The sequence below is a fragment of the Ranitomeya imitator genome, chromosome 4, assembly GCF_032444005.1.
Source record: "Ranitomeya imitator isolate aRanImi1 chromosome 4, aRanImi1.pri, whole genome shotgun sequence".
Taxonomy (NCBI): domain Eukaryota; kingdom Metazoa; phylum Chordata; class Amphibia; order Anura; family Dendrobatidae; genus Ranitomeya; species Ranitomeya imitator.
Window position 1 is genome coordinate 11,194,657 of NC_091285.1, and position 16,959 is coordinate 11,211,615.

The 16,959-nt window shown below is 46.0% G+C and overlaps 1 protein-coding gene across 1 annotated transcript; it reads left to right on the plus strand.

Moving 5' to 3' along the window:
- The first annotated feature begins 7,620 nt into the window (after positions 1-7,620).
- Positions 7,621-9,631, plus strand: LOC138674408 (E3 ubiquitin-protein ligase TRIM39-like). The gene has a single exon (XM_069762254.1). The coding sequence runs from the start codon at positions 7,621-7,623 to the stop codon at positions 9,178-9,180; it is 1,560 nt and encodes a 519-aa protein (XP_069618355.1). The 3' UTR covers positions 9,181-9,631.
- The last annotated feature ends 7,328 nt before the right edge of the window (positions 9,632-16,959 follow it).

Here is a 16,959-nt window from a genome sequence, read left to right on the forward strand (position 1 = left end):
GTCAGTCAGGATCTGATGCTTTAGGTGAGATTTCTGAGCTGCGCACTTTTTGGGAGGAGGATTAACGTCACAGACATTTATACAGGAGTTGTCGCATTCCCTTGTGACCACAATCCTCTCCGCTCTCATCTGATTCCCACACTTCATAGTGACTGCGCTTTATGTCCGTTCCTAACTAGCGAGTCGTCTCCGCCATTTTATTCTGTCAGATTTGTTCTATATTGCGTTACTCGTCGTGTCCATTCTGGCACATTGTGGTGATCTAATCCTCGTCTCCTTCTATGTGATCTTCATGGCCGCCAGTGTCTCTGTTCCTATATTCCCTGATATTCTGGACCTTTAGGGTATGTGCACACGTCCGGATTTTTAGCGTTTTTTTTGCGGAATTTCGCTATAAAAACGCTATAATTCCGCATCAAAAACGCTAAAAATATGCATCCTATCATTTAGAATGCATTCCGGAATTTTTGTGCAGATGGATGCGTTTTTTTCCGCAAAAAAAACGCAATCCGCAAAAAAAATGAACATGCTCATTTTTTTTGCGGATTCCATGATAAAAGGAAACTCAGGAAAAAAAAAAAAAACGCAAAAAATCCGCGCAAAAAACGCGCAAAAACCGCGATAAATCCGCGCGGAAAAAAACGCAAATTTCTGCCAGAAAACTCCGGATTTTGTCAGGAAAATAACCTGACGTGTGCACATAGCCTTAGCTCCCGGCTCTCTATCCCGCACACCTGCCTGTTATTAGGATTTCTGCACAGGTAACATGTGGTGCGGAGAGGACGCCATCCTGACTTTTGGCTGCTGTTTTCTCCTTTGATTCCATTACAGGTTTTCGCTGTTAGAATCCTTTGTTACATATAAATCACAGCTCTGCCTCCAACCTGAGACTCCTGAGGAAGCGTCTGTGTGATACGGGCTGGCTTGCTTGCTTTGTGGTTCATCTTTGTCTCCAGGTAAAGTTGCTCTTTTATGCTTTTTTTTTTTTTTTTTTAGGTTGATGTTATTATTTACAGCATTTTTTTTACTCTATTTCGTCACCACACAGTGTTGTGTTGTTTTTCTTTGTTTTTTTTTTTGTCTTGACCAATATTGCTGTTGTTGCTACACATCACACCTCTGGTGTTGTACTGTGCATTTTTTTTTTTTTATAAATATGGGTGTTAAAATTATTGACCATTGCGATCTGCTGCCTTATCTATTCGCCTTTTGGGTTCTGCTAGGATGAGCGCTAAACTTTTTGGATCAGTCACAGCTGCATGTTGACACGACTAGCCCAAGGTGCTGCTCCGGGTGTTCGTCCACATAGTCTCACAGATCCATGAGCCTCTCCTACTATATACATGGGTTATTCTTGTCCATAAAGCAAACCGCTGTCTTTGGTTTTGTTTTTTCTCTGTGTGGAAACGAGCCATGTGCACTAGCATAGATGTCGTCATGATGTTGTGCGCAGTACGTTCCTCACATGGACAGAAAACAAGTTCATGTGAACCTGGCTTTAGGCCTTATTCAGACATGAGTCTAACATGGAAGTATAATATCCTTATTTTTCATGTACCTATATGGTGTCTGGTAATGAGAAAATCACTGATGCAAATGGACAATGAACATTTAATCCGGCTCATTGGCCGAAATCGCTTTTGTGGGTGGTGTTAAAATAAATAATATTTCTACATTATCTAAGGCTACGTTCACATTTGCGTTGTGCGCCGGCGACGCAACGCACAACACAAATCAAAACGCATGCAAAAACGCTGTTTTGCGACGCATGTGTCGTTTTTTGCCGAAATTTGGACGCAAGAAAAATGCAACTTGTTGCGTTTTCTTGGCCCGATGCTTGCGGCAAAAAAATACGTACGCTACTCACCTGGTAGCAGTGTTTTTTCAGGAGCCATGACAGCACAACGAGAGAGGGGATCCGCCCTTCAGGGACAGGAAACCTCAGACATAAAAGGGCGGCACCTCACTCACCCGCCAGTTGGTTTACAGAGTATGAAAGGACCTTCTAGGTTAGTAGCACATAAACAATATTAATATATGGTACAATTCACCCAGTGAATAAACTTAGGAATTTTTCTAAAGGAAGTGTTGAACCCATAAACAAAGAGGGTAGGGAATATAAGGGTGCTGTCATGGCTCCTGAAAAAACACTGCTACCAGGTGAGTAGCGTACGTATTTATTCAGTCGCCATGACAGCACAACGAGAGACTTTCAGAGAAGTGAAAAAGTGACTAGGGAGGGATAATAGCTTCCAGCACCCTTCTCCCAAACGTGAGGTCGGAGGAGCCACCTAGATCTAATCTATAGTGTCTAAGAAAGGTGGATGGAGAAGACCATGTGGCCGCCTTACAGATGTCCTCAATCGATACTTCTGCTCTCTCAGCCCAGGATGTGGCTACCGCACGAGTGGAGTGTGCCTTTATACCTTCTGGAATTTCCACGCCACCTGCGGTATAAGCAAGAGATATCGCCTCCCTAATCCATCTGGCTAGGGTATTTTTTGATACTCTAAGTCCCTTCCTAACCCCCTGGTAGGATAAAAATAAAGCGTGGTCTTTTTTCCAGGTGTCTGTTACCGAAATGTATTTGAGAAGGCACCTACGTACGTCCAAACAATGAAATCTCTGCTCCTTATTGTTAGAGGGATTAGGACAAAATGAAGGTAGGATCACCTCCTGGGATCTATGAAATTTTGAGGCAACCTTTGGAAGATAAAGAGGGTCAGGCCTCATCACCACTCTATCTTCCAAAAATTGCATATATGGACGTTGCCTGGATAATGCCTGAAGATCACTAACCCTTCTTGCCGATGTAAGGGCAACTAAGAGGGCTGTTTTGACCGACAGGATCTTGATTGGAACAGAGTCAATAGGCTCGAACGGAGCTTGTGTTAGAGCCGAGAGCACAAGATTTAGATCCCATGGCACTATCTTTTGTTTAACAACCGGCCTGGATCTGGTGACCGCTTTGAAAAACCTTGTTATCCAGTGATTACTGGCTATGTTGGAATTATATAGTGCCCCTAGAGCTGAAACCTGAACTCTAAGGGTGCTGGTGGCTAAGCCTAACTCTAGGCCCTTCTGTAAAAATTCTAGGATTTGAGCAATATCAGGTTTTTGATTGATTTGTGCTCCTGAACTTGCTAGGAACTTCCTCCATACCCTAACATAAATGCTAGTCGTGGAGGCTTTCCTACTTTTAAGTAAAGTATTTACAAGATTTTGGGAGAATCCCTTTCCTTTCAGAAGTGACCTCTCAAGTTCCACGCTGTCAGGTGCAAGTTGGTTACTCGTGGATGCAAGACTGGACCCTGGGAAAGGAGGTCCGGTATTTCTGGGAGGATCCATGGCTGGGAAATGGACATGCTTCTCAACCATGGGAACCATGACCTTCTGGGCCAGAACGGGGCTATTAAAATCACTCGGGCTCCGTCTTCCCGAATTTTCCTCAGAACTATAGGAATGAGATTCAGAGGAGGGAAAGCGTAGGCGAGACTGAAATTCCAGGGGATCAGAAGAGCGTCGACTGCGTACGGGTTGTCCCTTGGGTCTAGGGAACAGAATTGATGGAGTTTCTTGTTTCCTCGACTGGCAAACAGATCTATCTCTGGACATCCCCACAACCGTACGATCTGATTGAAGACAGCCGGTTTTAGAGACCAGTCCCCTTGTTTGAGCTCGTTGCGGCTTAAGTAATCGGCCATGGTATTTAGATTTCCCTTTATATGAAGGGCCGTAAGGGAGAGCAGGTGATTTTCGGCCATCTGAAAAATATGATTTGTAACGTTCATTAATGACCTAGACCGTGTACCTCCTTGGTGGTTCACATAAGCAACGGTCACCTGGTTGTCAGAGAGTAGTCTAACATGTCTACCCTGCAGAGGTATAAGGAACCTATCTAAGGCGCGTTCCACCGCCATCAATTCCTTCAAATTGGAGGACGTGTCTCGCTCCGATTGGGACCACAGACCCTGAATGTAATTGTCTTCCCAGTGTGCCCCCCAACCCGTGGGCCTAGCATCAGTTGTTATCACCCGTGTTATCTGATTTGTCCAAGGTACACCTCTACGAAGATTAGGGATGTGCGTCCACCAACTTAGGGAACCCGTGGCGTCTACAGATAGGGAAAATTTTTTATCAAGGTTAGCGCCCAGCCGCCGAAAATTATGCAGAACATCCCATTGCAGAGACCTGGAGTGAAACTGTGCCCACATCACCGCCGGAAAACAAGAAGTAAGTGAACCTAAGAGTGACATAGCATTTCTTAAGGAGACTACGGGATTATTAATTGCTCTGGAGGCCAGCCGACGAATAGAATCGACTTTTGAGTCTGGCAGGCGACATTCCTGCTGACCCGAATCCACCGTAAGACCCAAAAACTGCTGTGACGTTGAGGGCTGAAGACGCGACTTTTTGAGATTGATAATCCATCCTAAGTTGTGTAATGCTGCTATCACTTTCTCCAACTGTTCTTTACAGTGTGACTCTGAACGCCCAACAATCAATAAATCATCCAGGTAGGGAATTATTAGTATGTTTTGCTCATGAAGGTGTGCCATAACCTCTACCATAATCTTAGTGAAAACCCGAGGTGCGACTGCAACACCAAAGGGGAGTGCCTGATCTTGAAAGTGCTCTACTGTGCCGGCAAGAGAAACCGCCACCCTGAGAAAGCGCTGATGAGTTGCATGTATCGGGACATGGTAATAGGCGTCTTTCAGATCTAAGACAACCATGAAGCAATTGTGAAAAAGAAGCTTTATTGCCGACTTCACAGATTCCATTTTAAAGGATGGGACCCGCAGGAATACATTCAGGCCCTTTAGATTGATGATGGTACGATATGATCCATCTGGCTTCTTTATCAGGAATAAAGGGGAGTAAAACCCCGTACCTTGTTCCTTCGTAGGTACTTTAACGAGAACCCCCTTTCTTTGGAGATCTCGAACTTCTGACTCCAACGCCAATTGTTCTGCGGGAGAAGAACGGATAGGGGTTAATTTAAATTTGTCCTGGGGGGTATGGTGGAATTGGAACTTTAACCCCTCTTTAATGATACTGAGTATCCATGGACTATTGGTGATTTTCAACCAGGCTGGGTAGAAGGCCAACAGCCTACCGCCCACCTGGTCCGCCAGTCATTGAGGCTTTTTAGAGTCTCTAGAGGAGTTAAACATATAACCTCTACCTCTTCTTCTATAAGAGTTATATCTGGTCGAATCTCTATTTGAATCTCTGTCCGATCTTCGGCGATACAGCCCTCCTCTGTTGTAGTCTCGTCTATAGAAGGGTCTTGTTAGAAGAGGGAATCGCTTTTTATTGTCACCTGCTTTTTCTAGAAGCTCATCCAGGACTGGGCCAAACAAATGAACCCCCTCACAGGGGATGCCACATAGTTTCGATCTGGCCTGTAAGTCTCCTGGCCAGCATTTTATCCAAAGAGCTCTACGGGCCGCATTAGACAGTGCTGATGACCTTGCAGCTAGCCTAACGGAATCGGCTGACGCATCCGAAAGGAAGGCTGCTGCATCCTGAATCATAGACATAGATGATAGGATCTCGCACCTAGGAACCTTATCCTTGAGCTGGTCTTCTAGATTACCCAACCATACCATCAACGACCGGGCAGTGCAGGTGGCCGCAATCGCCGGTCTCAGGGAACCTGCTGATGTTTCCCAAGCTCCTTTAAGGAATACCTCAGCTTTCCTATCAAGCGGGTCCTTTAGGTTTCCCAGATCCTCAAATGGGAGAGACGTTTTTTTACAAGCTTTGGCCACCGCCGCATCCAGCTTCGGGACCTTGTCCCAGGAGGAAGAAGCCTCTTCCTCGAAGGGATATCTTCTTTTGAATGCTGGTGGGAGTGACCCCTTCCTTTCGGGTTTCTTCCATTCTCTCGTAATCAGTGATTTAACTTTATCAACTACCGGAAATACTCTTTTGGATTTGCGATCTATGCCTTTAAACATTATGTCCTGAATGGAACATTCCGCCTGGGTCTCCTCAATGCCCATGGTGTTGTTGACAGCTTTGACTAAGCGGTTAATCCTATCAAGTGATAGACAGGCTCGACTAGATTCCATGTCCTCTGATGATGATGACGGATGAGAATCCGAGCTTACACCACCCGTGTCTGAATCCACATCTGAGGCTGGGGATAATATCTCCTTCCTCTTTTTTGAAACTGACTTCTGAGACCTCATGGAATCTCTGACCTCCTGTCTAACCAGATCCCTAAGAGTAGACGTAAGGTCAGGGGCCTCGTCCTCAATTAACCGTTGAATGCAGATGCTACACAATTTCTTTTCATGTCCATCTGGAAGTGGCTCCGTACAGATGGCACACTCCCTATGTTTGGATTTGGACACAGATTTCCTCCCCTAATAAGGAGAGAGCTGTCCCTCCTTGTATTCCCTATCAGAAACGTACTTTCACGAAGCTCACTTACCCATCCCTGCAGCAAAAGGTACCGTGATCGGGGGGTCCTTCTTAGCCGGAGATCTCTTACGGCCTGAGGACTTAGTTGGTTTCTGAGCTTCTTTAGCTCTACCAGCGCGACTACTGCCACTAGAACGCCGCTGGGAGCTGCTCAAAGGCTGTTCAGGTTGCTGCTGCTGCTCACCGCCCAGCTGCGGTGTTCCTTCCAGAGACTCCATATTGGAAATGGTGGACAGGAACAAGCTGTGGCTTCAGTACGCCGTTTAAATTCCTCCCCCTGGGTACCACCCCCGGATGGGGGGCCAGCAGGGAAATCACTTGCCGACGACCGGAACTGCGCTGGTAGGGTCGTGACCGCTAGGCGTCCGCTTAAAGCGCTGGACCCCTCGTGGCCAGAAAATCCCTCCCCAGACGCCGGGCGCCGCCATTAGCCAGAAGAAGTCGCTACCGCGCATGCGCGGCCGCGTCATCGCCCCGCGCCGCTCGCGACGTCATCCGGACACGCCTCTTCCGGACGCCGCTGCGGCGCTGAGAGCGGACGCGCCGGACAAGGACGGCAGCTCTCCCTAGCCACCGCAGACCCCGGCGCAAGCGGCGGACCGACCCCGGAGGCCCCAGCAGAAGCGGCACCCTGGAGACCCCCAGGTAAAAAGCAGCTGTCGTAGAAGCAAGGCCCTTAATGCCTCGGGCCGCTTCCTCCTGCCGACACCTACACCAACAGTACCCCTGCCGTGTGGTGCTTCCATCTACCTGACCAGGCCGAGGTAGGGGGACCCCGCTACCTGCATCGGTCTGTCAGGCGTGGGATAAATTCTTTCTTCGACCCTCTTCTCGGGGCCTGTCTGAAGAGGTTCCACTGTCAGGGACAGGAAACCAACTGGCGGGTGAGTGAGGTGCCGCCCTATTATGTCTGAGGTTTCCTGTCCCTGAAGGGCGGATCCCCTCTCTCGTTGTGCTGTCATGGCGACTGAATAAAAAACGCATTCGTCGCGCAACGCAGCACACAAACGCATGCGTCCCCCATGTTAAATATAGGGGTGCATGACGCATGCGTCGCCGCTGCGTCGCCCGACGCAAAGATACATAACGCTAATGTGAACGTAGCCTTATGTCATAAGCTGAGATCACACCCATTGTTCTCCGATTCTTACAAACTTCTTCCTTCATTTCTTCCTTCTGTCAGGGATGGCGTCTGCAGGCCTTGAAAAGGAGCTGAACTGCTCAATCTGTCTGACCCTGTATAAGGATCCTGTAACCCTTCGATGTGGACACAACTTCTGCCGGGCCTGTATTGATCAGACCCTGAATACACAAGATGAGTCTGGAGTTTATTCTTGTCCTACATGTAGAGAAGAGTTTCGGGAGCGGCCGGCACTGGAGAAGAACAGAACTCTGTGTAAAGAAGTGGAGAACTTCCTGTCTATTCGTGGGGAGAAGGCCTCAATCCTCTGCACTTACTGTGTGGACTCTCCGGCACTTGCTGTTAGATCCTGTATACACTGCGAGGCTTCTCTGTGTGATGGTCACCTAAAGGATCACAGCAAAGGACCAGAACACGTCCTCACTGATCCCTGCACTTCTCTACAGACCAAAAAATGTTCTGTCCATAAGAAGATCCTGGAATATTACTGCATTGATGACGCGACTTGTATATGTGAGTCCTGTGGTCTGATTGGAGATCACAAGGAACATAACATAGACTCTCTAGATGACGCCTTTGAAAAAAAGATGGAGAAATTGAAAAATGTTCTGCAGAAACTGATCGCAAAAAGAAATAAAACTGAGAGAAGTGTCCGGAATCTGGAGGAGCAGAGGAGAAAAGCTCAAGATAAGACCTCTAGAGAAACCAGGAGAGTCACTGCTTTGTTTGTAGGCATCAGGAGACGGGTGGACGAGCTGGAGAAGAAGGTCCTGAGTGAGATCTCCATACAGGGAGAGCAGACCTCACATTCTCTATCTGATGTAATTCAGAATCTGGAAATAAAGAAGGACGAGCTGTCGAGGAAGATGAGGGACATTGAGGAGCTGTGTAACATGACGGATCCACTGACTGTCTTACAGCATCCTGACTCAAGTGACTTGTGTGATCCTGAGGAGAACAAAGGAGGACATGATGGAGATGATGGGGGGGCAAAGCTGATCTCGCACGTATCGCACACATTATCTGCTGTGATAAGAGCTGTGAATGTGACCTATGTGCAGGAGCCTGAAATCATAGCACTGAATGTAAACACGGCTCATAATATTCTCCTTGTATCGGATGATCTGAAAACTGTGACCTGGTCAGAAATAAACCACAATGGCCCGGAAACAGCAGAGAGATTCCAGGAACATCCTCAGGTGATGAGCAGGAGGGGATTTTCCTCAGGACGACATTACTGGGATGTGGAGATCAGTAAATCAAGAGGCTGGAGGGTGGGAATGTGTTACCACAGTATGGACCGGTGGGGGCATCAGTCACTTATTGGCTCGAATAACAAGTCCTGGGGTTTATATGGAGGGATGTTCTTTGGTAATCAGTATTCAATAACCCATGATCGTAACGAGATGCTGCTACATCATTATAACTCCACTGATGGAGTCAGGATCTGTCTGGATTATGAGGCCAGGCAGTTGTCCTTCTATGAACTGTGCGACCCCATCAAACACCTGCACACCTTCACTGCCACCTTCACCGAGCCCCTCTATGCTGTGTTTTATTTATGTGAAGGTTCTATCAAGTTATTGGGGAGGAGCAACAATTGAGGAGACGCCATCGTCATAGAAGAACGATTGGTGTCTTATCTGCACCATAAAGTCACTTGATGTTGTAATTCAGATGCTAAAATACATTATTGTCCTACAATTTTCTTTTGCAGTAATCATGCGTTTTACTTGCAGACTTTCCCCATAGACATCACTCCAGCTTTTTTTTTTTTTTTCTCGCCCACCCCCCCCTGCCTTGGAGAGGTCCTGCCTTGGAGAGGTCCCTGCCCTGTAGTCTTATACCTGCACACCGCCATCTTCACCTTTTTATCGGCGCCACTACGGTTCCAACTTGTGGCCGTAAGAAGTGACGATCACAAGCTCTTATAGACTTACATTGAGAACTGATCTCTGGAACGATCAGACTGGTCACAAACCACTAGAGACCCACGGGATGGGCAGCGATAAAAGGTGAAGACTGTTTTGGGCAAGTTTGACAGTAGGGACAGGAACCTTAGATTTGAAGCACCACTCAAGCTATAGAATAGCACAAAAAAAAGAATTCTGGAGTGGTGCATTCAGTGAGTTGCAAAAAATCCAAATTGCATGTGTTTATTTTATTGTAATCCTGCTGTGGAAATAAAGCAAATTGCATGTAATCTGCTCATGACTCTTTCATTAAAGCTGGATCAAAGCGAAGTAACTCCGCAAACAAGAAGTTTCTGGCACAAACGAGATTTATTTAAAACTTTGTGTATTTAAAAGAAACAAAAGCGACAGCTACAAAAAAATGCAAGTCTGATTTCTCACACGTCAGTGCCTCCGATACGTGTAGTGAGTCTTCTCACGTACCGGAGTCACTGACACACTTGGACCCATTCAAATGAATGGGTCTATGCAGATGTCAGTGTGTTTTGACGGACCATGTGCAAAACACGCAGACGTGTTTTGTTTTTACCTAGACACACGGGCCGCCAAATGTCTTGCACACGGAGAACTGTGTGCACGGACAGCCGCAGGGGAAGCAGCGCTACTGTAAGCGATGTTCCCCTAGGTGTGGTGCTGAAGCCGGCTGTCATTCCTTCTCCCCTGCTCACGAGCAGGGGAGAATGAAAGAAAAAAACAAAACGTGGGGGTCTCCCGTATATTTTTAAACCAACTTGGCAAAACTCACAGGTCCGGGCTGGTAAGGGGCCATGGATATGGCCCCCCACCCCCCAACATGAAAACAGCAGCCTGCAGCTGCCCATAAAAGGCGCATCTACTGGATGCACCAATTCTGGACCTTTGCCCAGTACTTCCTACTTGCCCTGTTGTGGTGTAATGAGGGGTTAATGTCACCTTCCTATTGTAAGGTGACATTAAGCCGACTCAGTAATGGAGAGGCGTCAATAAGACACCTCTCCATTACTAATCCTACAGTTGTTAAAGGGTTCATAAAACACCACACAGTACAAAGTCAAAATCTAACACACAGTTTTTCCATCTTTATTAGTCTGCCATTCCAAGTGAAGCCCTCGATCACCTGTTTAACCACCTCATGACACTGGGATTTTCCGTGTTTGTTTTTCGCTCCTCTCCTTCCCAAAGCCATAACTTTTTTTTTTTTCCCCTCAATATGGCCATGTGAGGGCTTATTTATTTATTTATTTTTTTACAGGACGAGTTGTACTTTTGAACAACATCATTGGTCTTACCATGTTGTGTACTAGAAAATGGGGGAGAAAAATTCCAAGTGCAGTGAAATTGCATAAAAAGTGCAATCCCATGTGTGTTTTTTTTGCTAGGTTCACTAAATGCTAAAACTGAGCTGCCGTTATGATTCTCCTGGTCATTACGAGTTCATAGACACCAAACATATCTAGGTTGTTTTTTTTTTATCTAAGTGGTGAAGAGAAATTCCAAACTTTGCTAAAATAAAAAATTGCACCGTTTTTCATGATATGGGGTCAGGTGAGGGCTTATTTTTTATTTATTTTTTTGCGTGCCGAGCTGATGGTTTTTAGTGATACCATGTTGGTGCAGATACGTTCTTTTCATCATCCGTTATTGCATTTTAATGCAATGTCACGGCGACCAACCAAACGTTATCCGAGCCTTTTGAATTGTTCTTTTTTTCTCGCTACGCCATTTCGCAAACAGGTTAATCCCTTTTTTTTTTTTTTTTTTTTTTTTTTAATTGATCGGGTGATTCTGAACGTAACAATACCAAATATGTGTATGCGGCGCTGGTTGTCGCAGTGGTATTGCTTTCCTCTGGGGGAGAGTGATGCTATGTTTGGAGGCAAAGAAGGAAAACTGCATCCAGGTAACACAAACATGTAAAAAAAAAAAAAATCACACTCCAGACCACCAGGGGGAACTTCTGCTCCTATTTATTAGGTCACTCCCCACATATATATAACCGGTAGTCTGTAGGGAGAGTCATAATGTTCCAGACCAGAGTCTGAGGAGGACAGAGGGTCCAAGGAGCTGCGCATGCCTTCAGAGCTGCAGCTCCCAGAAAGAGACATTCAGAAGGCAGACCTGTATTGCAGCGAGCGTGAAGGAAGTCAGATCAAAGGAGAGGATACCAGAAGGGGACCAGCCCTGCACAGGCTGCCTCCTTCTGAGGCGCAGAATCCCAGTAGCCGGAACACCGAGGGAGTAAGGACCTTTATGATTAACTCCAGAGACCGGCAGGACAGCTAATTGCAAGTTACCTGTCCGCACCTACACCCAGGAGGCACGGTGGCACCCCTCAGAGGCCGGGGCGTGCTAGAGTCCCTATAAACAGCCTCAAGCCACCAGTCATACAGGTTTTGTCCTATCCAACTATGGGGGACAGATAGAGAAACATCCCATCTGTGAGACCCTTATGTGAAGCCATAGGCAGTGAGGGACTACACCACTGCAGCGCAATGGAAGGCTACTGATTTCCACCTGGACAAGGGGACCCTGGATTTGCCTCCAAACCGGCCGGACTCTGCCTGTCCTGTGATCCGGTGCTCTGGACTGTGGATGCTGAAGTCTTCAGTAAAGGTAAAGAGACTGCAACCTTGTGTCCTCGTTCTTCTCTGCGCCTCTCACTATCCACCATCTACACACTGGGAAGCCCTGGGGACACACTTCACCTGTGGGAAGGTATACCATCTAGCTGCCATAACATCACCCCAGCGGACCCCTAAGCAGCGTCGGTCACCCTGACCAAATACCACAGGTGGCGTCACGAACATAAACTTTACCCCTTTAAAGACCTTTCCCCTTTACCACGGACGTCCCAGGGTCACAGACCAGGTCAGCCACCGTGTCATCCCCTTATGAACCGCAGGACCCGGTACCGAGTACCCCACGGTCCCATTGGGGCGCTCCATGTATATCTGATTTTATTTTTATTGTTTTATTTTGAATGGGGCGAAAAGGGGGTAATTTAAACTTTCTCATATATTTTTTTTTTTTTTTTTTTTTTTACTCTTGCCATGCTTCAATAGCCTCCATAGAAAGGTAGGAGACAAAAAAAGCGCAAATAGGGTCTCATCCCCAGGATTGTTTCCAATCAATTATGAGAGAACTACTCACCTGGTGGTACACAGTAAAAGCGTGTAGTTGTCAGCTGCTGCAGATCCACAGGTGCTGCGACCTCTCAGAACCGTTATAATAGATGAATGTGGATAAAATCCACGCTGCTGCGACAAATGATGGATCCAGATATAGTTATAAGATGTTCGGGTGGTTTATTCAACGCGTTTCAAAGCTATTCATTCATCTATTATAATGGTTCAATAGCCTCCATGGGAGGCTAGAAGCTGGCGTAGCCTGACCGGCTCTGCTACATAGCAGTGATCATCAGATCGCTCCTATGTAGCTGAATTACAGGCTTGCTATGAACGCCGACCACAGGGTAGCGCTGACAGCAAGCCAGCATCAGCAACCAATAGAGGTCTCAAGGAGACCTCTGGTTACTATGCCGATGCATCGCTGACCCCCGATCATGTGACGGAGTCGGCGATGAGCGCATTTTTATCCGGAAGCGGTAGTTAAATGCCGCTGTCAGCGGGAAAAAAAAAGGCATGGGCTTCCATGCAATTTTCCAAACCAGCAGAAGGAAAGCCAGCGACTGGGGGCTGATGTTTATAGCCTGGGAAGGGGGTAATACCTATGGAGCTTCCCAGGCTATTAATATCAGCCCACAGCTGTATATTTAGCCTTTACTGGCTATTAAAATAGGGAAGCCCCCCAAAAAATGATGTGGGGTCCCCCTATACTTAATAACCAGCAAAGGCTATGCAGACAGTTGTGGGCTCATATGAATAACCTAGGAAGGGGCCATGGATAGAGCTTCCCATCTTTATTGTACTCCTAATTCCTGCGATGCCGTCGATCTCCTGTAATAAACATAAAATAATAAACCAACACAAATACTCCCTGTTCCATTGTAGTCCTTAACCCCTTCGTGCCATGCGCCGAGTACGGCGCTGCGGCAACTGCAATTGTGCCAGCCACAGTACTAGTACGGTGCACTGATCACCGCGGTCTCGCGCTGAGCGCTGCGGTGATCGGGTGCAGGTGTCAGCTGTATGTGACAGCTGACACCCCGCCGCAATGCCCGCGATCGGTGCTAGCACCGATCGCGGGCATTTAACCCCTCTGATGCCGCTGTCAGTAGTGACAGAGGCATAGAGGGGGATCGCACAGGGACGGGGGCTCCCTGTGCACTCCCATGAGAATAACGCGATATGATCGCGTTATTCTCATGGTCTCCATGGAGACCCCTGGATCCAAAATGGCCGCGGGGGTCCTTCAGTGAGGTGGCTTGGGAGCGCCTGCATTGAGCAGGCGTCGGCAAGCTTCCTGCACTGTCAGATCGCTGATCTGCGATCTGACATGATACAGTGATGTCCCACCCGAGGACAATATTCTAAAGTAAAAAAAATAAAAATAAAATGTGTAAAAATAGTTTTTACAAAAATCCCCAAATATTAAAAAAATTTAAATATTTTTCCAATAAATCCATTTATTTATGTAAATAAAAAAAAAAAACAATAAAAGTACACATATTTGGTATCGCCGCATCCGTAGCGACTCGCTCTATAAAACTATCCCACTAGTTAACCCCTTCAGTGAACAAAAAAAGAGGCAAAAAACAATGCTTTATCATCATACCGCGGAACAAAAAGCGCAATTAAATGCGATCAAAAACACGTATGTAAATAAAAATGGTACCGCTAAAACGTTATCTTGTCCCGCAAAAAAACAAACCACCATACAGCTCCATCAGCAGAAAATTAAAAAAAGTTATAGCTCTCAGAATAAAGCAATGCAAAAATAATTATTTTTTCTATAAAATATTTTTTGTGTAAAAGCGCCAAAACATAAAAAAAAAAAAAAAAAAAAAAAAGATATGTGAGGTATCGCTGTAATCGTACTGACCCGAAGAATAAAGCTGCCTTATCAATTTTACCACACGCAGAACGGTATTAGAAAAAAAAAAGCAATTCCTAAATTGCTGTTTTTTGTTCATTCTGCCTCCCAAAAATCAGAATAAAAGGTGATCAAATAATGTCATGTGCCCGAAAATGGTGCCAATAAAAACGTCAATTTGTCCCGCAAAAAAACAAGACCTCACATAACTCTGTGGGTCAAAATCTGGAAAAATTATAGCTCTCAAAATGTGGTGAAGCAAAAACTATATTTTGCAATAAAAAGCATCTTTTAGGCTAGTTTCACATTGCGTATCATCCACAACCGCATGCAAAAACGCATGCAAACACATGTTAATGCAGTGTTTTTTTATCCGCGTATGACAGCAAAAAAACACAGCGTTTGCGTGCTTTTTTGCATGCGTTTGCGCATGCGTTCGATATTTCCAGCTAGGCGTGTCTCAATGGGCGTGTCTCAAAATAGTTCCTGGACATGCACAGTCCGAAGTACACAAGCGCATCGAATGCATGCATACACAAGCGTTTCCATAGACAGTAATGCATTTTTTTGACGCACTCATCCACATGCACATGTCTGCGCATATTTGACAGATTTTTGATGCCTCCAAAAATGCAACCGTGAAAAAACGCATGCGAACGCACATCCATGCGTATGCCATATTAAAGATAGGTACACATGACGCATGCGGATCTATGCGGATAGTACGCTGGGCACACAGACGCAAATGTGAAACCAGTTTTAGCGTGTGACAGCTGCCAAACATAAAAACCCGCTATAAATAGTAACTCAAACCTCCCTTTATCACCCCCTTAGTTAGGGAAAAATAATAAAACTAAAAAAAGTATTTATTTCCATTTTCCCATTAGGATTAGGGCTAAAGTTAGGGGTGGGGCTAAAGTTAGGGGCTAGGGTTAGGGTTTGGATTACATTTACGGTTGGGATTAGGGTTATGGTTGGGATTAGGGTTAGAGGTGTGGTTAGGGTTGGGTTTAGGGGTGTGTAGGGGTTAGGGTTGGAGTTAGAATTCGGAGGTTTCCACTGTTTAGGCACATCAGGGACTCTACAAAAGCGACATGGCGTCCGATCTCAATTCCAGCCAATTCTGCGCTGAAAAAGTAAAACGGTGCTCCTTCCATTCCGAGCTCTGCCGTGCGCCCAAACAGTGGTTTACCCCAACATATCAGAGTACTCAGTGTCATGTCTCACGACTTGAGAAATCATTTAATATTTGCATTGCTTGTGTTCGATCCTTCTTTCTAGGCAGAAGTTTGCTTTCCTGTATTTGTCCCAACTCTCTCACTGTAGTCCTGTGATGTATGTTTGTTCACGCCCTTATTCTCCATTTTGTCATCATTCCTCCATCTGTATGCATCCTACTACATGTCCTCTGTTGAATATTCCTTTTTACCTGCTACTTTCATCATAATACAAGAATTTCAGTTAAAGCAACCCTCTTTTCCTGGAGTCTTCTTACATGAGATCGTGGCTGAGTTAAGCTGTCTGATAAAACGGTATGAACGCGAGTACAGGTGAATACGGAAGCGCCTAAAAAGAAAGGTCTATCCAGGCACCACTACGTTCTACATATCCATGAGTCAGAACAGTAAAAAGGAATAGCCTGCCTTCAGAGACAGTAACTCAAGGTCTGTGCTGAACCTCAGTGGAAAAGGACATTTCCCAGATAGATGGTATCCCAGTTCCCAGCCAGACCCCAGCGTGCATAGAAGCACACACTGCAGATAAACAGGGAGAAGTATAACCCTCATCCTCCACTCTTCCTGCCTGCAATCAAATCATGTCTGAAGCAAGGAATACAATGTCCCTACCAGACTTACAAACACAGGAAAGAGACCCAGATCCCCATCCACCAGCTAGTGAAAGGGGAAAACGTACAGTCAAACCTACATGGAAAGTCATGGAGAATTTAGAGACTGCAAAATGTGTCGTATATAGTGATGTGTCTTCACTGTGGGAGAAAGTGCTGAATCACATAGACACTGTATCAAGGCCTGCTTCTCATGAGTTACCACTTGAGGGAGTCCTAGAACAATTTATGCACAGCATACCAGATGTATATGGAGAAGACTGACCAATACATTATTCTCCTGAAAAAACTGAATCTGCCAGAGACTTTAAACGAATTGCAAAGTTTCCAGCAGCTTAATTCTGAAAGACTGCACCGTACGTGACATTAAAACCAAGTTGGAGGCTAAAATTGCACGGACACCAGATGCATCAACTCGCTCATCTAAATTGTCCAAGCACTCAAAACGCTCATCTAGGTCAAGTTCATCAAAATATTCCACTCTCAGTGAGCAGCTTATAAGAGCACGTGCTAAGGCAGAAACGTCTAAGATACAAGCTGCCTTTGCGCAAAGGAGAGCAGAAATGGATGCAGCCACAGCACAAAAGAGCAGA

What these genes read in the sequence shown, in the direction of transcription:
- LOC138674408 (XM_069762254.1), top strand. Translation starts at nt 7,621, where the DNA reads ATGGCGTCTGCAGGCCTTGAAAAGGAGCTGAACTGCTCAATCTGTCTG.